Here is a 23,471-nt window from a genome sequence, read left to right on the forward strand (position 1 = left end):
AACGCCATCACACAGAAAAACTCCTAAAGCCCCCTAAAACATTCCTTACACATTCAAACACATCAGTGAAAATCAGAAGAAGAAGATTCGTAGTTTTTTGGCCCCAGTCCTTTCCCACTCAAGACGAAAGCTCTTGAATCGGTGGATCGATGTAATAAAAGGTGATATATATCTTCTGGCAAAGTGTCAGTTGCTGAGGTTAGCGTAATGAGGTTAGCTAGATGCGTAATGATAGCCTGTGTCTATAGGAGCAATTTGCCAGCAGTAAATAGGTATTCTTGCTGAGATGGATTCCCCACAGTTTTTTTTTTTCATTTGTAAGTGGTGGCACAAATCAGCTTCTTTGTTCATCACACAAACAGAACAACACACAAGGTCGTTTTCTTTATAGTAAAATCTCTAAGAAGTATGTGTGACACTCTGTTGTACACTCTCTCAGAGGCTTTATACTCAGGCGGATGCAGAGAATACTGAATTATGAGGCAGGTCAGAAAGTGTAATAACATATTTGATTGATTAGTTCCAATGAGTTTGGCTGATTTTCAGTGAATTGCATAGTTTCATTTATGTTGTTCTCATTACTTTTTTTATCGGAACTGCATTCCCAGGTTGGATTTTTTTTAAGTGGGGTTTTATGAGGTACTTGTCCACAGTCAGTGTATTAACTATAGTAATTGCTGTTACCTCAAAATGCCGTGGTTAAAGGCTGCTTGCTAGAATTTATTTACTTGAGGAAAGTGGCCCACACAATGCATCTTACTGTGGACAGCTTCAGCAAATAAGGTTGTGCTTCATGTCTCTCTCACTGACAAATACTACTATCCTGTTGGCTAACACTGTCGGAGCCTCACTGTTATGACACACCCACAATCAAACGTGTTTTCCAAAACAATAAGGCTGAGGTCTAATTTGTTCATTCATTAATCCAATCCATTAATCCATCTCTCCCTTGTCTTCCTCATGATCTTAACCCGAGTGAGGTGTGTGTGGAGCCACTGGCCAGCTCTGAGCCTTTAAACCTGCCCACTTTTTAGTGGTCCAATAAAATGTAAAGGATTTGATTAAAATCTGTCTTGTAACAACTGACCAATAAAACATTCTGTTTTACTGGGAAATTCGTCGCAGGACAGGAGCTAAAGGTGATCTGACTTCTGTTTCACTGAAACTATTAACAGTTATTGATATTTTTAGGTGGGATCTCTTTTTTTGTGTGGTTAAAATACATTTTGCTGTGGTGCCCAGTAGCTCATCTAGTAGAGCAGGTGCCCCATGTACAAAGGCTACGTCCTTGCCACAGCAGCTTCAGGTTCGATTCCAACCTGCAGCCCTTTGCTGCATGTCATCCCCTCTCCCTCTCCCCCTTCACGCTACCACATTCCTATCCAATAAAGGCCAAAAAGCCGTAAAAATAATGTTTAAAAAATATGTTTTCTTGCGGACCCATCTATAACAGTACATTCCTTAACTTCTGTGGCAGTACTCCACCCTGCTTCTCTAAACTCAGGGTGAGCTGAGCGTCATCTCCTGTAGGTAATACACTGTTGATGAGTACCTCATGCAGTCCCTTTCAAAAAATCCCTTTAAGGACCCACTGCAACACATGTATGGGAGGGAATGTATATAATGGGGAAAAAATGGGTCATAAAAGAATCTAGCCAAATCTGTTGGTACCTCTGGGCTGAGCAGCGGGGAGCCAAGTTATTCTCACCCTCTCATTTCATGCAGACCGTTTCTTTTAGTCCAAAATGGAGGAAACACAGCTACACTTCTATACCCACACACACACAATTTAACAAGGTCCATTAATTAAGCCCAAGGCTTCTTGCTATTTAGCACTCCACATGCTCAAGCATACAACTCTTCAACTTAGCATATTTTTTAGGTGAAAATAGCAGTTCATTAATTATCCTGTCACAGTCCGAGGAACCGCAGGGCTTAAACAAGGTCATGGGAGCATTTCACTCCCAATGCACCCTGCTACCCACAGAAAAGTTATTTAACAGGATCTTCAGCAATATTCATTAAATGTCCTGATGGCCCTTTTACATCACTCTGGCTTCTGCCATGGTCTGTTGAGATGTGACTTGTGTCAGGGGTCAAACCAGTTGACATGCACCCAGATTGTACTGATATCTCAAGCCTCTTTAAACTGTGATAACATTGGGATGAAAAAATAGACTTAAGAGGATTTCATATAAATTAGTCTAAAATTCACAGTCAGTCTTTGACTACAAAAATATGCTCTCTAGGTTTTTATTTTAGGAGTCTTAAAGTCATAGCACCTTTATGTGCCGTTACTTGTCACATCTCCTGCAGGGCTTGTGGTTTTATAGTAGAGGGTTAAAAATTGAGGTCTTAGTTTTCCTTGTTGCTGCAGGGCCTCCATGAGACAAAGAACAAAAGTTGAGAATAATGAAGCCCCAGCAGCCAGAGCACTATCATTAGTGGAAGTAGTTAATCCTCTCTAACAACAGCCTCTTAAATCATGTTCTCGTTTTTGTGTCTCTTGCTATTTCTTGGACCGTCTTTATCTTCGCTCACAGTTCCGTCGCAGACCGCCATCACTTAAACATTTTCACCAATACATACACACACAGTTTCACAACCTTTTAAGCACTTAATAAAACACACGCACTCTCACTTACACCCTGGGTGCGAACACATGCATGACGCGTGATCTCTCTTAACCTAACACCTGCGCACATTCAACCTGCTGACCAAGACGGATGCAGAGCTTCCTAGTGAAGACAGAGGAGGGCTGAGATGAATAGTCTGTGAATCCAGGACACTGCTGTAAATTGTGGTGGTTGTAGCTAGGTCACAATGAGTCCTAACCACAAAATAATTTAAATAGACAACATTTCAGTCCCAGTTTTTTCTGTCAAAAAATACATAAAATTATGGTTTAAATTTGGTGTGCAGACATTACTCTTTTCATATGTGCTGATTTCCAATAGGCTTACACCTACAGTACATGTGATTTGCGTTTAACAGCTGGGTTACAGCTGCTGTAGTTGAAGTGTTGAGTTCTTGTGTTTGGTAGTTTAAAGTGGTATATTCAGTAAAATAAATATAGTTTGATTTCCCCAAAGTGTTTCATAATGTACCCAGCTGGATCACCCAGCCAACGATAAATACCCAGTGAAATGAAAAATACATTTTCCCAGTTTTAATCCTGTGTCCCTGTAGTCATTGATCATTTATGTCTTGTTATATGCCAAAAAATGTTTGAAATAATCAGTGTTAGAGTGTTTTTACAGCAAAATCCCTATCTGTTCTCTTCCTGTAAAACCAGGTAAGACGGTTTCAAATATTTGGTGACCTGATAGGACAAGATATGGGTTTGGATATCGCTGGGCAAAGCACAAGGTTGTACACTGTTTTGAGGAAACATGTCATTCAACCATTTTTAAATTGAACGTGCGGAAAACCTGAGGAAAACATCTGTCCGTCAGCTGCACTACGCTGAACTTTCCCCACCAGTTCACTTTGCTTCTTCACAGTGAGATTGCCTGAGCATGTTTGCTCTAAAACATTTTAAAAGCTGCAAAGACCTGGTTAATTCTCAGCATTATAATCGAACCTTTCACATGACACATTAGTCATTTGGTTCAATATTAATATTAAACATATTGCTTAATGGAGCTTTAATGTCTACTCACCTTGATCCAGATGTCACAGTTTTGCTGACCTGCTAGAGGTCAAAAACAAAGCTTGCATAACAATGAGACGGTGCTTTACTTTTCCCACTATATTAACTTCTTTAGGCTTAAAGTCTGCTGTAATTGGCAGAAGACCCAGTTTTCTAGAAAAGTCCACTCTCTGGAGTCATAAAAATATGTGCAGGCTTAACAGTCAATTCCACATGGATTACTTAGTGTTATTCAGTAAGTAGCACAGTGTTAGGATTTTGACAGTCATTTGACTTAAGTTGTCAAGGGAGACACCAGCAACAAGACAAGCATGGAGAAAAGTCTGGCATGAGATTGGAAAGTGTGTGTTTGAGCGGGGATGTAAAAGAGTTTGTGCGTGTATGTGTTTCATTTGCTCTTTCATGAACACATAAATCAGATGCATCAGTTGTCAATCAGGATTTGTTTATGACGACTTTACTACCTAAATGTGGAGGCATTAGTCTATAGTATGTCCCTCTATAAATAAACACGAAAATAGGCCATACATTTATGTCCCGCTCATAATGTGAAACTGCATATTTCCAATGCATTGCACTGGGGACAGCAGGGAGGAGGGACCGCTCACACACCTTACTGACAGTCATCTGTATGTCACTTTGACTTCTGAAAGGAAAATAAATCAAATGAGAAATCTTTGTGGATTAAAGTGAATCTATGTGGATGAATTGTCCACATAGGCTCTCTGCATCGGAAACACTGCAGTGGAGCAGTTGGAAAATGTGTGAGGTCTCTTACTGGTGCTTGTTAGTGACTGCCACTCTGCAGTTAACAAGCTATGATTGTTTTTATGCAGTAAATTTGGTCTGTCTGAAATATTTCTCCATAGTAATGAAGATACAGTTCATGAAAATAAGTGGATCAGGGGAGGATGGAGGGTTAGTGAGAAGCTCCCCGTTGATGAGTAAAAACTGACTTCATGTTTGAAGGGTAGGGGGTTTGAACCCAGGGTGGGGGAGCCCGTCTGTGTGGAGTTTGCATGTTCTCCTTGTGTCAGCGTGGGTTTTCTCTGAGTGCTCCAGCTTCCTCCCACAGTCCTAAGACATGCAGGTTAATTGGTGACTCTAAATTGGCCGTAGGGGTGAATGTGAGTGTGAATGATTGTCTGTAGCCCTTTTTAAATAGGAATTGTGCAAATTTGCAGGAGAGCCCAATCAGTAGCCCCTTTTACACTGACAGATTTTCCACGAATGTTGGGCCGATTTGCCGGCTAGCTGCGAGCGTTTATACACACAGAGGCAGATTGGCAAGTTGATTAGAGGTGCCCAATTTTCCACCTGGTAGGGTAGTCATATTGGCGGAACCCTTTAAGTTTAAACAGACAAGGGGGCCTTCCGCAACGGGGGGGGGTGTTGATGACTTGTGGGAGGAGCTGTTGATGTTGCCGCACGTGTGACCCACTGGCGGTGGATAAACAGGAAAATGCTGATAGTAGAAATTAGCGAGCAGCTAGTAGCAAGAGGGAAACGCAAACCTGACAGACACTGTAAAGATGAGCAACTGGGGAGGCAAGGAATTGCACGCCCTCCTTGTCCTCGCAAACAAAGAGGCCATTAACCATCAAATGACGGGGACGGTGAAGAACGGGCCAACTTACAAGAGAATCGCCGCCTGACTAGCCGCGGCTTCCCTCCCACGTCACTGTTTACGTCACATGTTGAGCTACACGTTTTGTTATTTGCTCACGCCCCCCATTGCCCCAAAAAAGGCGCATTCTGTATAAACAAAAGTAGGTAGGTGGCATTTTGCTGCACTCCCCGATTTTGTTTTTATACTGCCAATGCTGAAAAAAGACTGATTGGGCTTTCCTGCAAATTTGCACAATTCCTGTTTAAAAAGGGCTAGTCCTTTTTCAGTATTGGCAGTATAAAAACAAAAACGGGGAATCAACTCGCCTTTCCACCTCTGTGGATTCCAGATTGGTAGAAAATTTGGAAACTAACAATTAATATCATTTCAAAGAACTATAATCTATTTTTGGGGTTGTCTTATGTCTGCATTCATCATTTAAAAAGGGAAACCAGAAGACAGACAGAATGGATTCAAGATGCTAGTGTGCCAATTAGCACATTAACAACACAACCTGATGTTGAAAAAGCAAAGTATATTTACCGTGCGCCAGCTAACAATAGCACAAACAGTTACAATCTGTTTCTGCTAAAGACCTCAATGGATAAAATAAAATAATCTTACCTCACTTGTGTCAGGGCCCTTACCCTCGTGCCATCCAAAAGAGAGGCGGGGGAATTTGAAAAGATCGGAGGGAACAATAAGAGCCGTTTGTCACGCAGTTTATGAATAACATACATGTATAGACAAGAAAACCATGTCTTTATACTTATGTTAAAATGATCAATGATCCAGTATTACATGTGTGTAGAGGCTGATGATGTTATACTCACTTTAACCTTTAGTATTGAAAAATAAAAATTGATCACAAAAACGAGCCTTTGGTTTAAGATGTGTCCCATTAGGAAAACGCCACAAATGACAGTAAAGAAACTAGAACCTAAGTGATCAGCTGTGTGTGCAGTGGTGATGGGTTTGACAGGAGGAGGCACGTCATTGCCTGGCCCTAGCATGAGTATATTATGTTCTTCTTCTCAGAAGGATGGGGCTTGGGTTGCACATGTGCTCTCACTGTCACAAGGTCTTTAAGTGAACTATCTGTTAATCAGAGTGATTCTCCTGCCTGAGCTATTTCTGGCTGCGTGAACAAGGAAGCTCGCCTCCGGTGAAATGCAATAGATTAGCTTGAATTTCACCACATCGTCCAATCATTTACTATAGCTGGTGGCGCTTTTTTCCCAACCTTTTTATGCTTTTTTTTGTCTTTATCTGTGTTTATAAAATAGGTCCAGATTTAAATCTTTGTCACTACCATAGTCGGTCTCATCCAGTTACTGAAGAAATTCTAAATGTGTATGTTTGATATCAGAAATTAATTTTAGAGCAGTTTTATTGATATGACTGTGGCAATGAACTCAATGTGACACTGCCTGAGAAAAATTCTGTTCTGACAACTGCCATCTGAAAAGGAGCATTTACTTGAAATAGACTGAAAAGAGCTTTAAAGATAAACCTTCACATAAACAGGATGAGCATGTAAACACAACATTTAGAGACATTTAAAGACACTATAAAAGTAGACAACCAACTACCTAATGAGTTGTCTGTGGTCTCTTGTATATAAGGAGGTTATTTTTATTTATTTAACACCATTGTCCTCCTTTTCTGTCTCCCTCTTTTCCACCCAGGTGTGCCTCTGTCCACTCAGTGGGGCCCTCAGGGCTACTTCTACGCCATCCAGATCGCTCAGTACGGCTTGAGCCATTACAGCAAAAACCTGACGGAGCGCCCTCCCCATGTGGAGGTCTACGACACAGCTGAGGACAGAGACAGCCGAGCCAGCACGGCGCCCTGGAGTGTGCCGAAAGGTTGCAGTCTGAGCCGTGTCCACGACAAGACCCGAGCTACCTCTGTGCGTCAGTTCAGTGCTCCAGGTATGTAAGCCCTTCCATGAGCCCAGATGGCCTCGGGACAAGGAGCTTATCTCCTGTTAACTGTGACTGTAGGAGGCTCGGTACGCAACTACACCCTCAGGACAGGATGATAGTCTGCAGTGAGTCACCGCCACTGTGTGAGAATACTGGCTGGTTGACAGTGGACCCACCACATAATGACAGATTCCTGAAAATTGTGATGATTAAAGAAGCAGCAGACACATCACACATTTCATCCTATTTTGCTCACTGAGTCAGACATTGTCACATTTATGCTGTCTAAATGCATTGTGAAAATTCCTGCTGATGCTACAGACGGAAACACATTTAGTCAACATTTTTTCCACTACAGACGTCTCCTGTTAATCCAGAGCATGAATATCACTGCCTGACATGAGAGCTGTTGTCTCCAAATTTTATCAGCTGGTATCAGTTAACCTTTATCGTGTTTGTTGGTCAAAGGACAGAATAAATCTCTCGGCTGCTGTCTGGTTAGTGGGCTCTTTGCAAACCGCTGAACGCACCATATGGGCTTTAATGAAAGGTAGTTAATTCTTGCCTTCTGTTGTTCAGAAGCAAACAATGTAGTTGATTGGTTCAGACAGGTGGTCAAGTCGGCTACTTAAGATACAACATTGAAAACACACCAAGCAGCGGCAAAGTGCGTCCTGCAGTGAGCTGCCCTGTAATGTCTATACAAAACTGCAGCAGCCACTCTGAGTTGTGGCTGTTTGATTCTGTGATTCTGAAGTGCAGTCAAAGTAACGGCCAAAATACATGGGACATGGATGTAGAGCTGCTGCTCCTTTGTGTTAGAAGGGGTCCGTTGAAGTGGTTTGGGCATCTAATCAGGATGCCTCCTGGGGGCCTCCGAATGGACGTGTTGTGGGCATGATCCACTGGTAGGAGGCCCCGGGGCAGACCCAGAACACGCTGGAGGGATTACATATCTCATCTGGCCTGGGAACACCTTGGGGTCCCCAAGGAGGAGCTGGAAAGCGTTGCTGGGGAGAGGGACGACATGGGTGCTTTGCTGGGCCTGCTGCCAAGGGATGAAAATAGATGTATAGATAGTGAGAAAAGCCTTTTATGTTCATTTGCAGCTTTCAAAGGGGTATCTGGATGCTTAACGTTATTAAGTTTTTCAAATTTTTAATAAGACGATTTTGATAAGAAACTCACCCATGAAATCCAAGTTGTTGTTGCCTCAAAGTTTTCCTCTTCTTCTTCGGTTACTAGCAGTTGGCAACCATTGGCAACTAGTGTAGGTACAGCCATCTCGCGGGCTGGGGTGGGAAATACACTTTAGTGTCGACAGTGCCGCTGCGCGCCACTGCCAATGTGTGTTGGGGGGCGGCACTTGATGGCCACAGCGCCGCACCGGCGGCAGTGTGTGTTGCACTTTAGACTCCTTCAGCCAATCAGCGTAACAAATTAACTTTAATTTAAAGAGTATGCAGTTTTTAACTCTATTTCTGCATTAACTTCATTTATTGCTATGTTAACTCTACTGAAGTTAGAGCTGCCATTCGTGTTCTTTAATCTGCGGCCTGCATTTTACGTCATCTCTGATTAGTTGCTTACGTTGCTTAGTTGGTTACGAGTCCAGACTAATACAGAAAGCAAAACAGAAGGTTGAGCTCACGTCATCAGGATGGTCTTAGCAGTGCAGCTCTGCAGCCCATAAACGGATAAAAACTACAAAGAACTGAGTAAAAATGAGCACAGTCTGTTTAAAAATGATTAAAATGAATACCTCATCGTACCAGAGGCAATGTGAAGCTGCAGAGTAACCTTGTGGGTGTTTTTACATTTCACATTAAAATATATCAATCAAAGCAATTCTTCCTAAAATGATCCAGTTAATTAATTCAGTACCAATTGATATAGTTGATGCTTCCAAACCCTCCGTAATCAGCTGCATTATCACTCTGCAAAACTCAGTTTACACACATTAAAGCAGGCAGGAACCACACACTACCGAGATGTAGTCTGTGTAGCAATTCAGAAACACCCTGCTCCACTCCCATTTCGTGATGTCTGTGCCCCATGTATTTCGGCTGTAAAGTTGAGGACAGTTGAACTTTAAATTCAAATTGCGGCCAGAGAATACACGCAGCCAATCGGTCAACAGAGTCCTGTGAATCCTGGGACATGCTGACCTGTGTTACGAAGAACTCCGTACCATCTAAACACATGAACATGCCTCCCAGCCACAGAAAAATATAATTAGAACTGCACTTGGCCACTGCTTAGTGTGTTTCTGGGGTAAATCTTTACAAAACTGCCACAAATAATTACTCTCACAAATCAAAAAAGGCTGAGTTTACAGCAGCAGGCCGTTAGATTGACTGTAAACCAAACTACACATTAGCTGTCAGGAAGATGCATGTCACAGCACTGATGTGTTATTAATTGTTTGTGGATGACAATGGAAGTCAGTGGCACAGAGGAACACAAATGTTTTATTCCTATTAAGCACATCATATTAATTATGTTCATATTTTAAGCAAATAAGCCTAGTAGCTCTGGCCGGGGTTTTCCAGGATACAGAGCTGTGAAGCAGCTCAGGCTGTCAGTGTGTGAAGCTAATGTTAGCTCATTCTGCTGCAGTGGAGAGCACTCAGCGCCATCATTAGGTGGTCATCAGTCAGATAACATTAGCTTTAACATAATCAGAAGTGATTTATCTATATATACAGTACAGGCCAAAAGTTTGGACACACCTTCTCATTCAATGCGTTTTCTTTATTTTCATGACTATTTACATTGTAGATTCTCACTGAAGGCATCAAAACTATGAATGAACACATGTGGAGTTATGTACTTAACAAAAAAAGGTGAAATAACTGAAAACATGTTTTATATTCTAGTTTCTTCAAAATAGCCACCCTTTGCTCTGATTACTGCTTTGCACACTCTTGGCATTCTCTTCATGAGCTTCAAGAGGTAGTCACCTGAAATGGTTTTCCAACAGTCTTGAAGGAGTTCCCAGAGGTGTTTAGCACTTGTTGGCCCCTTTGCCTTCACTCTGCGGTCCAGCTCACCCCAAACCATCTCGATTGGGTTCAGGTCCGGTGACTGTGGAGGCCAGGTCATCTGCCGCAGCACTCCATCACTCTCCTTCTTGGTCAAATAGCCCTTACACAGCCTGGAGGTGTGTTTGGGGTCATTGTCCTGTTGAAAAATAAATGATCGTCCAACTAAACGCAAACCGGATGGGATGGCATGTCGCTGCAGAATGCTGTGGTAGCCATGCTGGTTCAGTGTGCCTTCAATTTTGAATAAATCCCCAACAGTGTCACCAGCAAAACACCCCCACACCATCACACCTCCTCCTCCATGCTTCACAGTGGGAACCAGGCATGTGGAATCCATCCGTTCACCTTTTCTGCGTCTCACAAAGACACGGCGGTTGGAACCAAAGATCTCAAATTTGGACTCATCAGACCAAAGCACAGATTTCCACTGGTCTAATGTCCATTCCTTGTGTTTCTTGGCCCAAACAAATCTCTTCTGCTTGTTGCCTCTCCTTAGCAGTGGTTTCCTAGCAGCTATTTGACCATGAAGGCCTGATTGGCGCAGTCTCCTCTTAACAGTTGTTCTAGAGATGGGTCTGCTGCTAGAACTCTGTGTGGCATTCATCTGGTCTCTGATCTGAGCTGCTGTTAACTTGCCATTTCTGAGGCTGGTGACTCGGATGAACTTATCCTCAGAAGCAGAGGTGACTCTTGGTCTTCCTTTCCTGGGTCGGTCCTCATGTGTGCCAGTTTCGTTGTAGCGCTTGATGGTTTTTGCGACTCCACTTGGGGACACATTTAAAGTTTTTGCAATTTTCTGGACTGACTGACCTTCATTTCTTAAAGTAATGATGGCCACTCGTTTTTCTTTAGTTAGCTGATTGGTTCTTGCCATAATATGAATTTTAACAGTTGTCCAATAGGGCTGTCGGCTGTGTATTAACCTGACTTCTGCACAACACAACTGATGGTCCCAACCCCATTGATAAAGCAAGAAATTCCACTAATTAACCCTGATAAGGCACACCTGTGAAGTGGAAACCATTTCAGGTGACTACCTCTTGAAGCTCATGGAGAGAATGCCAAGAGTGTGCAAAGCAGTAATCAGAGCAAAGGGTGGCTATTTTGAAGAAACTAGAATATAAAACAGTTATTTCACCTTTTTTTGTTAAGTACATAACTCCACATGTGTTCATTCATAGTTTTGATGCCTTCAGTGAGAATCTACAATGTAAATAGTCATGAAAATAAAGAAATAAAATAAAGATAAATAAAGAAAACGCATTGAATGAGAAGGTGTGTCCAAACTTTTGGCCTGTACTGTATATATATATGGTTATTAATATTAACCAGAATTTAATATTAAACAAACCATATACGTGTTTGAATATTTCAGAATATATTACAAGACAAGCAGTATCATAACAGAATAAATTTATAAGATATGAAGGTCACTGATGGGGCTTGGAGCTGATATCAAAAAACTGTCACTGAACATTTTTTTGTTTTTATTTCAGAGGGAGTTGTTGAGATTTGAGCGCTACAGTCAGAACTAAATCCCTACAAATACTCACAATATTATCTGTTTAATTCTCCATCAGTGTAAAGTTAATTGGCCTTCAGAAAACGGGGTCTCTTGCCCCTTGTAATGAACCTAACTGAAGGATGACACTGTCCTTGGTGCCTTTTTGCACAGTTTCAACTCCAAGGAATCTCATTTAATTCACCTCACTCTCTTTGTATCAAGGCTCATACGGTACTGAGGACACTCAGACTGCACAGACGTTTATTGTGTGCAGCCTTCTCCCTTATGCATCAAAAAATTGATCTATAAAGAGGGAAAATATGAAAAAATAAACTGTCTCCCTCTTCACTCCTATTGTCCTTTTCATAAAGCTCCAAACAGAATTGTATTCAGGGCTGCAGTGTGTGTGTATATTTATATAGACTCACTCAGGTGTGAGCTGAAAGAGTGTTTTCACATCACAAGTTTTCACATCACAAGAGTGAGTTTAATCTAAGTTTAAGCGTTGGTTTCATCAGCTATAATGACGTAGGTGTCTTTACTCAGCTGGTGTCAATTAATGTTCGTTCTGTGAAACAACAGAATATAAATCTTGGCCGCTGACTGGTTCTGATGTTCACTCTCCGAATGCTGATATCTATAGATTTATGCTTAGTCAAAGATGGTTTTATGGAGGAAGAAGCACCACTCTGTTATTTCTAATGACAAAATAAGGGGTGGGTTGTGTCTTTCTGCTGGTAGTGGCTACTTCTTTTCTACATTAAAAATCTCTGTATTCGCCTCACATCAACTTTTTGCATTATTCCAAAAACAATATTCCTTCAAAGCTGTTTACTTGGCTAATGAAAATAAACATTCTACTAATATTACGGTTTACAGGTAACCATGTATACCCTGATAAATGTGTGGCAAAGTGGAACAGCTGGAGTTCCTTGTGCCATTTTCTTGGTGTCAAAATAGGATGTTTTCCAGTTTTCCACCAGTGGCCGACTTGAATGTGAACACAGCCTCCCTCTTTCATTCCTTCAACCACTTTCTTTAAAAAAAGGACAGCATTTCAGTGACTCCACATATCCAAAAACCTGTGTTTCGTCTTCCGACCACAAATGTTGGCCTTTCTTTTGGACATACATCTCTACTCCAGCCTTGCAAACTGTTAGCAAGTTAGTTTGTTATCAGTGTATCCATGACAATGCACAGAGCTGAGCGTAAACAGGCAAGAGGTTGTGTGTGGCAAACTGTGGTACAAAACCCAGATCTAGACGCATATTTTGAGTGTGCTGTATAAATAAATGAATGAATGAATGACTTTATTTTGGACAAAAGGAGTAGGAAGAAGTGTGCACTTATATAATCATACCCCATTCTCTAGTATTCATGTCACATTTGAACAGGAAACTGTCAACAACTGTCAAAAACTATCCCAATTTCCCAAAAATCAATTCCCCCCTCCCTGTCACAGAACATCTTTTGAATATCGCCCGGAAGTAGATTATTTCTAGCTTTGTACATTAAGTCAACGAATTTCAGTGCATGTGACTTTAAAAACAGTGTGTTCATGTGCCCCCTATTTTCAACATTATGTACAATCCTGATGGCTTTTTTTATAATATGTGTAATGTAAATAAATAAATTGCTTTTATAGGTGTTTCCCCAAAGAATGCTACTAAAGCCAGAATAATACCGCCATGTCCCACAAGTCTTAATCAGTAATTGTTACATTTAGAAGAAGGCCTAATTTGAAATCGTATTTGGGATAATAGAGGAATATAACTGTGCATGTAAACATAGTCATTGACAGCTGGTAACCAGAGGTGTTGAACCTCCCACTTAAACTAACTTTAAAGGTCTTTTAAATATCTTAATAAATATCTTAGGGTGTCTACAGGTCCTTAAAAAGCCTTAAAATGTCTTAAATTCAACAATAAGGCCTACTGCAACAGCATTCTCCACGGTACACCATCCAAACTCTTAAATAGCCTCCGATACATCCAGAACTCTGCTGCCCATCTGCTCACCCATCCTGAACCCGTGATCACATCACCCCTGTCCTTCAGAACCTCTGCTGGCTCCCTGTCCCACAACGCATCCAATTCAAAGTCCTTCTCCTCACTTACAAAGCCCTCCATAACCAGGCCCCCTCCTACCTCACTGACCTGCTCCACCGCCTCACTCCTTCTCACAGTCTCCGCTCCTCTGATGCCACCCTCTTTGACTCCACCACTCAGGACCAAGCACCAAAACTGGGACGACAGAGCCTTCTCCATTGCTGCCCCCTCCTCCTGGAATGCTCTACCCAAACACATTCAAGACTGCACCGACTTTCCCTGATTCCAGCCTCTACTGAAAACACATCTTTTCAAATTGGATTTTATTGTGTGAATGATGTTGCGTGCATTTTATTGTAGTCTATTTTATGATCGTTTTTAACCAGTGTAAAAAGCATCTTTGAGTTTTACTTCATACTTTTACTTCCCTGTTGGCAGAATCTAGACAGACATAACTCGCTCTAATAACCATATTCCTACATAACACTTTCCTCTGCTAAAGACCACATATATACTACTTCTCTGCGATGCTTAAAAAAGTAAAACATGAGTTGTCCAATAATATGTCTGGTTTAAAGGTGTCTTGAATGGATCTTAAAAAGCATTAGATTTAACTGTCAGACACCTGTAGACACCCTGTTCATATATGTGTGTTAAATTGGTCAATATTTCAATATTAAAACTTTTTCTCTGCCTGGTGGAAGACATTGAACCCCCCAGGACCTCAGCAACAAGCAACAGCAATATTTTATGATTTTATTAGTTTAGAAAGAATAACTGTTTGGTAACACTTGTGATATAGTATATAGACCGTTAATACAGACCTGCAGCTAAACTCATGGAAAAATGGTTTCAATTGAAAGCGCAATATTGGTAAGAAAAATTAAACCGATTAGATATTTTTCTTAAATTGCTCAGCCCGTAGTAAACGTACACTATTGTAAATATCTGAGTGGTGTAAATATCTAAACTATGAGAACAATCCGGCTGTTTATTCTGATAGTGGCCCAGTTTTCCAGCAGTAAAATGACCACGGCCACGAGATAGTTGGCAGAGTTATTTTTGGATTTGGGAGAAGTCAGAATCTTTTACTGAGTGCTGACTCTGAGCTGTCTTTATTCTCCTTTGATCTCCTGCTGATATTTCCAGGACACACTCTGTGTCCTCTGCTGAGCTGCTGCCTCTACTGTAATTTCCCCCTCCTCCTAATTCCTCCGCTTTCAACCTCTCATCATCAACAACTTCTTTTCATTCCACCGCTCCTCACTTTCCTTTCTTTCCCTCTCTGCTCCCTGCTCACCTCGCCTCGCAGCCTCAACTCGCCATCATCAGCTCTCTCTTTCCTCGACATCATCATGTTTTCATCATCCCTCCTCAGCCCTCCCTCGGCAGTCTTCATTCTCCATTAATCTTCCTCGTCCACCCCAGATTTCAGTCAGTCTTCCACCCCTCTTTACTCATTTCCGCCCACTTATCAACCCTCAGTGATCTTCCTAAACATTGCAATCATATTATGCTCCATTTTAACGCCTCATTCTGCTCTGTCATGCAAACTTTTCCTGTTTTCTTCCTCTGCTGTCAGTTTCTCTTTTTGTCTTCACCTCCCTCCACCTCCTCCCCCTGCTCCCTTCCCTCTGTTTGGGTCTTTTTTCCTCCTTACTATATCTAGGGCGCTGGTGTTGAACAGCCTCTCAAATCCTCTGACAAGTGGATCAATCGTCTGTCCCCTGATAATAACCTACCATCTACCATCTGCACATTCCTGCACGAACGCCGTCCGCTACTGAGCACCTTTATTTTCTCAATCCCCTCGTGGACGTTTGATAGTTCAGAAATGCAGTCTGAATAAACTAAACCTCTCCAGAATTAGCGAGGCGATCTGCGTACAGAAATCCAGTGGAGTGACAGCTGTCAGCGGCTGTGTTGGAAAGTTTTATGTTTCATTGTCTCACAACATTGAATCAAAGTTAAAGTGGCTTTAGTGACACTTCAAAGTTCTAATTCTCAAGATTTCAGTCCTGGTTGATTTGAAGATACCCGTGGTTACCGTGGCAACAGCCACACTCGTGAGTGGCTCCTTTTTGAGGAACAGAAAAGCAACAGCTGGTGTCTTGGTTTTTTTCAACCAAACAAACTTGCATTGTTTTAATTTCGATGTCAGTCAGTAATAATTGCAACATTTCTATTACTTCCTTGCAAAAATTAAAAATGTCCTACTGAAAATTAGTCTTGTCCTTAGGATGCAATTTTGATAAATGACTACAGACGTCACATAGATGTATAGTAATGACTGGATACTGGACCCCTGTTCAGTCCAATTGAATTGCGTACTCTTGTGCAAAAAAAGTTCGTAGCTTGCAGGTTTACTTCCCAGGTATGTGACCCACTGAATATGTGCAGTAGTGTTCCGCTCACTGGCCCCGCCCACGAGTTCCCGCTTGGCCCATAAGGCCCAGACACACCAAACTGACTGCAGAGAACTAGCAGCAATGAAAGCAGACTGTTGTGTCGCCTCACGTCACCTGTGTCTCAGCCAGAAAGTTGCACAGGAGCACACCACAAAGACTACAGCCAATGGCCAACCAGCATGTATGTTCTGGTCCTGTGTGAAAGGAAATAACTCTCCATAGCAGCAGGCGGTGGTGGTCTATATTCGTCATTAAAAAAGGGAAAACGAAAGACCATCTTGGCGTGAGTTAGCCAGTTAGCACATTAATAGCATAATCCAATGTTGAAAGAACAGAACGTATTTACTGTGTGATTGTGAGCAGTAACACGAACCATCAGGAAACAATTCTGCTGAGGAGCTCAATGGCTAAAGAAAAATAATCTTATCGTACGTAACAAGGTTGTTTTGATCTCACGCCCTCAGACTTTATCTCTGTGTTTACTAGGGATGCACGCGATTAGCCATCTAAACGATTAAACGTCCACCCCCTCCCTAGTTGGCACCATAAATATCAGTTGGTTAAACCAATTAGTGTTTTATTTATGTACAAAGCTGCTTAACTGTCACGCACCCGCCCGCCACTAGTGGGTGCTACAGAGCAGTCAGACAGCAGTCCACTTCCCCGTGGTAATGCTCGAGTAGACTGGAGTTTTAAAACAGCATGTTGGGAAATAAGAGAGATGTCTTCTCACAAAACCAGCACGGTTTGACAGTACTTTGATCTAAAAAATGAATTCAGCAGAAATTCATCTTTTTTGAGATGATATATTATTTGTTAACTTTACGTCAGTGTTGTCAGATAATGTGCAGGTTCACATTCATACTGCACGACGCAAAGTGTCTCGTACTTCAGCTGCATTTAAAATCCGACATGGTTGTTGAAGATTGTGATTAAAGGCTTCAAAGGGCTCTTAATGCACACAGTATTTTTTTGGGACAGTGTTTCAAATACTTAACAACTTAAATTGTGCTAAATTTTGACTGTTTTCTGATTGTTTTCCCTTTTTTAGACTAGTCGACTAGGCTTAATTAAAGTTTTCATTTTGTCGACAGGGAAATTAATCGCCAGGAACATCCTATTGTTTACCCTCCTCACTTACGTTTCTCCTCTCATGCATTGAGCTGAACTGCCAATCAGCTGATCAGACAATCAGCAAATCTGAACCATCCCTTTAAGTTTTGGACAGTTGGCTGTGTCAAACAAGCAATTGTCGCCTTGAGCTCTGGGAAATTATGACAGGCATTTTGCACCACTTCTTGGACAACAAGATAAATTGAAAAAATAATTGGCTGATTTATTGATAAGGAAAGTAATTGTTACTCACAGCCCTAAAAACATGAACATTTCCCAAGGGGGGTGAATACTTTTATAGACACTGAATGTCCTGATGTAGTCCCAAAGAGATGTGGATAAATAATCAAAGCGCATCGACTGTTGTCTTGTCGCATGGTGTCTTTTGTATCCTCACATGCACAACACACGCTGAACATGTGTTTTCAAATGTTCATCGTGCCCACTCATATACTCAAGCTTTGTTTGTACGCCGACATATTTGCAGCTACATGTCATCTCTGTCTCCTGCCTGATTGCTAAACAGCCAGAGAGCAAAGCCGAGCAGAGGAGGTGGAATCTCGTCTATATTCCCTGCCCATCCTTTATTGATGCCAGAGTAATCACGGGGCCAGAGTACAAATCCACTTACTCTCTGCATTGCCTTAAGTAATGGATTTATGAGTGCATTAAAGAGCCGTAGTCATCCAAAGGCCCCTGCCAGACTGGCTCTCTCCTCCATTCTCCTCCTGATCGACTGCCTTTGTGTCTCAGGCGGCCTCGTCTGCTTCTGCTTCCTCAGCTCATGTCATGTGAGATCTGATTCTCAATTGTCTTCTCACTATTGGCTCATTTTCACTCGCTCCTGTCTCGGGCTGGCTTTAAGGGCACTTGAGGCGACCCATCATGCCATTACCCTCCTTTTTCTTGACTCCTACACTCTTTCTTCTCTGTCCTTTTGGGAGCTTTGATTAGAAAAGGTTGTTTTTTTTAAGCTGTGCAGACTGAGTAACGAGGCCAAAGGAGAGATCATTCCAGAAGCTGTTAGTGTTTAAGAGGGTTGAAATGAATTCACAACAGCAACTGAAGTGCCTGGTACTGAGTTGGTATAATGTAAGAGGAGCGGTGGCAGTGTGGCAACTGAATATCATTGGTTACTTTGAGCTTTGAAGAGACGAGATGTGGAGATGCAAATGGAAAAGTTGGTGCAGTGCATAAACTTACTCTTCACTCTTCTTCCCACCACTCTGTATCTTTCCTCCCTCTGTTCCCTCCCTTATGTCCTCCTCCTAATTAAGCTCTGTGTGCAGTGACACATCTGTACTGTACATCCCATGAGAAGCCTGTCTCTGTGTGCATTTGGAGACTTTCTCTCTGTCTCACACTCACACACACACAGTGAGGCACTTCACACAGGTAATAACACTACAAGACCCTCAGTAATAAAGAGTCAGGTTTTGACCACAGATGTTATCTGACTGTTATTGATCATTTCAGAATGTGACTACAGAGTGAATCTTGGGAACATGAGGACAAAGACGAGCTTTTATTGAAACATCAAAGGAGACAGGCGCTGTAAAAGGCTTCCAGTCAGTCTGCTAAAAATAGTCCATTTTCTTCCAGAGTTTGTAAATTCAGTCAAATGAGGTTAGTCATGGTTTTTTTAGACCAGATGCACCTGACGAAACACGACAAAACCTGTTTTCTACTGTGATTTTTACACGTTTTTAAAGGTATACTGTGCAGGATTGTTGGTTACTGTTTGTAAACACACTCGCCAGCAAAACTGAAAGTAAAAGGCAACCCCAGATTGACTCTCATTTGGCATTTCGCCTCGTTATATTTGCATTTTTCCCAGTGCTGTTTCTCTTGGATGCCTGTTGCTTACGGTCTGGCACCTGGTTACTTCCTTTGTATAGAGCACCAAGCTCAGCTGAGCACTGTCGGGGTGCACGCCAATAAACGTCCTGAACACCGTAAATAAGAAGAAAATTAGAAAATACAGACAGAGGGCAGAGTCTCTGCAGAAAAATACACCGTTGCACACTTCTAAGTGATGATTAAGAGGGGTTACTGTTGTATGAGTCTATACGTTGGTTTTAGAAACATTTTGCATCGTGTATAGGGATGCACTGATATGGATTTTTTCAACTGATACTGATAACCAATAATTACCTGCTGCTCATGGCTGATAACTGATACCATAACCAATAGCTTCACATTTTTGTTTTTTCAGAAGAAGAGTATAACCTGTAGTTTATGTACACCTGAGGGTAAGAAAGGCGAAGATGTGGGGTGTTGGGCAGTCAGAGATCAGACCCTCAGCACAGTCCTGTTGTCTTGCTCTGAACTGTGAAAGACGTCCACACCGCGACGTTTTGCCCTCTAGACAGCGTACTGCAGTTGTTGTTCTTCTCTGTGTTTATTAGTGGCTTGCAAACCAAGGTTAAAGGTACATGTACCACCACACACTGTGTTAGGGTGTGTAGGTTCTTCCTTTGTTAAGTCAATGAAAGCAATCTGGCTTTGTATTATCGGCGCTATTTATCTGCAATAATTTTAATTATCGGAATAATGCATAATTACAAAAATGGCCCGATAGTGTACCTTTAACATCCTCCTCTCATCCCACCACCACAGAGTCCTCCGAAGGCGTGTCCCTCCAGCTGAGTAACTCCAAAGACTTCATCCTCAGCTTGGACATCAAGTTTGTCTCCAACGGCAGCGTGTCTGTCGTCCTGGAAACCACAGAGAAGGGCCCGCCGTTCACTATCCACTATGTGACCAGCACACAGCTCATCGCCTTCAAAGACCACGAAATCACATATGGTGTCGGGCCACGGACCACCTGGAGCACTCTGACCCGAGACCTGCTCACCGACCTCAGGAAGGGCGTCGGGCTGTCCAACACCAAGGCTGTGAAGGCCACTAAGGTCAGTTTGTGTCAGACGGTTGGTGCCGAAAGTACCTTTAATAAAAAACACCTGTGTTTAGATAACCATGAAACTGGACGAGAGATGATACTGTTTATTCACTGCATTGATAATTAAGTTATCCAGGGGTCCCACACATTTTCATTGACAAAATATCTAAACTTTTTTTTATTTTTCAACATTTTCTGACATTTTGTAGACCAAACAACTAATTAATCATGGAGAAAATAATCAACAGATTAATTGACAGTGAAAGAGATTTTGAATTGATGCCAAATCCTAATTCCAGTGTTCAATAATTTTGTCTGCCCTTGCGTCTGTGTTTCCGCTCAGATCATGCCCAGACGGGTGGTGCGATTAGTCCTACGTGGGCGTGGCTTTGTTGACAACGTCACCATCTCCACCACCGCCCACATGGCCGCCTTCTTTGCCGCCAGCGACTGGCTGATACGCAACCAGGACGAGCGAGGTGGCTGGCCCATCATGGTCACCCGTAAACTAGGTGAAGGCTTCCGGCCTCTGGAGCCCGGCTGGTACTCGGCCATGGCTCAGGGCCAGGCCATGTCCACTCTGGTGAGAGCGTACCTCCTCACCAAGGACCAAGCGTACCTCAATGCTGCCCTCAAGGCAGTGGGACCCTACAAGGTGCCTTCAGCGCAGCACGGGGTCAAAGCTGTGTTCATGAACAAATACGACTGGTATGAAGAGTACCCCACCACGCCCAGTTCCTTTGTCCTCAACGGCTTCATCTACTCCCTGCTGGGACTCTATGACTTGACTGAGACAGCCGGGGAGAAGCTCGGCAGGGAGGCGGGGCAGCTGTTCAGCCGTGGCATGGAGTCGCTGAAGGCCATGCTGCCGCTCTTTGACACAGGGTCTGGAAGCATCTACGACCTGCGTCACTTTATGTTGGGAACAGCGCCCAACCTGGCACGCTGGGACTATCACACCACACACATTAACCAGCTGCAGCTGCTGGCATCCATAGACAACGCTCCCATCTTCAAGGATGTGGTGAAGCGCTGGAAGAACTACTTAAAAGGGATTCGTGCCAAGCACAACTAGATAAACTGCAACCCACATTAGCATACAGCTGAGATGATGACTGACAAGGTGAATATACGCTTAATGATGATTGAATGTGAGGCGGATGCTCACATTGTGTGTGTGTGCGTCCCAGTTTTGGTCGAGGTTCATAATCTAAAGGATGAGTTTATTCAGCTGCAGCTCTCAACACTAAAAGTTTCTCCTGTGCTCTGTTGCAGGTTTTATATTTTCTGCAACACTGACTGTAGCTCTCCTCTCCTGTTTCTTTCCTTGAGCTAGTGTTTGTAATTATGCACAGACCTAGTTTCAGTGTGTGAGTGTGTATGTGTGTGTTCAGAGAGAACACGGCTGTGTGTGTCTGCGTGTGTGTGTGTGTGTGTGTGTGTGTGTGTGTGTGTGTGGTTTAAAGTAACAATATATGACGTTAGAGAAAGATGAAACTGCTTGAATCATATTTCCGACATTTAACGCATCCACCACACGTCTCTTCTCTAATTGTATTTTTTTACCATCTCACCCTAGATTTGCAAAGCTTTTTAAAACAATAAAACACAGAATATATTATAGATAATTTGGAGAATGTTGCCAAAATAATATTCTTATTAATATAAAATCAAACATATTGGATTTTATTTCTCCGCTGCAACCATTTTTTTATCCTACAACCCTTAAAAGTTTTAAATCAAGAAGTATTTTTTTAAGTACACCGTGTTTAAGCTGTTAGGTGAGATAAATTGATTCGGCTGTCATCCCTTCTCAGAGAAGCATCAAATACTTTATCCTTCCAAACTGGCAGCTTCCACTTCTTCTCTGAAGCCCCCAAAACACAGATAGATAGTAACTAATTTTAGGGGGTTATGTTGTTACGAACTCACTGAGTTCAACTTCTTTAAAAATGTTTTTCCCTTTCCAATATAAATATCAAGTCGTGGATTAGGTGCCTGTCGAGCTGCTCTGAGGAGTAAACACCTCAATCCACCATATTTGATTTCAAATGGTTAAATCGGCTCCGTTACCAGCAGGTCTCCTTGGTCCCCACCCACAATCCCACTGTGTTTAGCTGAGCTGTTGTGTGCGCACATCAGCTCAGAGTTGTTAAAGTTATGTGACTGTTGTGTTTCAGTTGAGACTGCTCACTGTTCCTGATATGTTCTCTGAGATAAACCCGTCAGGCCGACAACAATCTTCAACAGAATCCTATTGAATCATTTATCCGAATTAGCCACTGAAATGCTTTTACCTTTATGGAAGATGACAAACTGTGTGCTGCCAGTCATAGTTGTAACCAAACCCCACTAATGTCCCTCAAAAAAAAAAAAAAAGTAATAATCTATGTGCCACTGCAGAAGAATAGTTGTGCATCACTTGGAGTTTAAGGGTGCTTTCAGACCTAGAGTTGTCTTGCTTTGGTCCAAATCATGGACTAACTTTGTTTGCTGAAGCTTCATGCAGACAGGTCCAAATAAATGCCCTGCAGTGTCATTTTTAAGCTCCCTTCACCCAATAAGAAATGCACACAGGACATACTTTAAACCAACACTTGTATTTCCATTAAACCGTCTTTAACTTTAGCGTCAGATGAATCTCTTGACCTGTCATTGTGAAACATTAAAATCTTTATATCCCCTTATTTCCCCCGGTTTGATCATCAGCACCATTAGCTGCTTTGTCATTCATTTTCCTGCCCCGCTTCTGACCTTTTTTGGAAACTCATCTGTAAAGCTTCTCTCTATAGCTTGTGCTTCCAGATGATAATTGCAGGAAACAAGTGTAGGTGGAGGTGGATGTATGTGTTGTGTATTCGGGTAGAAAGACACGTGGGCAGCAGAGGCACAGCTGCGTCTCGCTAACACGTCAGTTTATAACATTTAAATAGACAATGCCAGGAGTACTGAAGGTCGAGGTCAATTCTTGACAAGCATTAAGAGGCTGTCGGTCCCAGCAGGCTCTCATTGCTCCTCTCAGCTGCTGTGGGTGCGTGAACTCAGCGTTTTTAATCTGAGAGCCGACCTGTTGACCGCTGTACGAGGAGAAAGAAAGCTCGCCGAGGCACTAACAATTCACCCGGCTAATAGGCTGGAGAGCCTGCACACACAGTACAGTCGCTAGTCGGGGATGAGTCAGCACTCACAAACAAAACAGAGTGGAGCCTTCAGCATCAATGAGGCTTTCATCGATCTACCTTAAAGATTATTAATGGAGG

At 42.4% G+C, this 23,471-nt stretch overlaps 1 protein-coding gene across 1 annotated transcript in view; it reads left to right on the forward strand.

Annotated features, from left to right (window-relative positions):
- Positions 1 to 22,598, forward strand: part of glceb (glucuronic acid epimerase b) — an 82,242-nt gene extending 59,644 nt beyond the window's left edge. Inside the window, exons 4-6 of the mRNA XM_033621207.2 lie at positions 6,950 to 7,195; positions 19,929 to 20,221; positions 20,555 to 22,598. Coding sequence (XP_033477098.1) covers positions 6,950 to 7,195; positions 19,929 to 20,221; positions 20,555 to 21,286 — 1,271 coding nt within the window. The 3' untranslated portion in view covers positions 21,287 to 22,598. The remainder of the gene's footprint in view (positions 1 to 6,949; positions 7,196 to 19,928; positions 20,222 to 20,554) is intronic.
- Positions 22,599 to 23,471: the final 873 nt, after the last annotated feature.

The sequence above is a fragment of the Epinephelus lanceolatus genome, chromosome 2 (genome assembly GCF_041903045.1).
Source record: "Epinephelus lanceolatus isolate andai-2023 chromosome 2, ASM4190304v1, whole genome shotgun sequence".
In the NCBI taxonomy this organism is placed as follows: Eukaryota; Metazoa; Chordata; class Actinopteri; order Perciformes; family Serranidae; genus Epinephelus; species Epinephelus lanceolatus.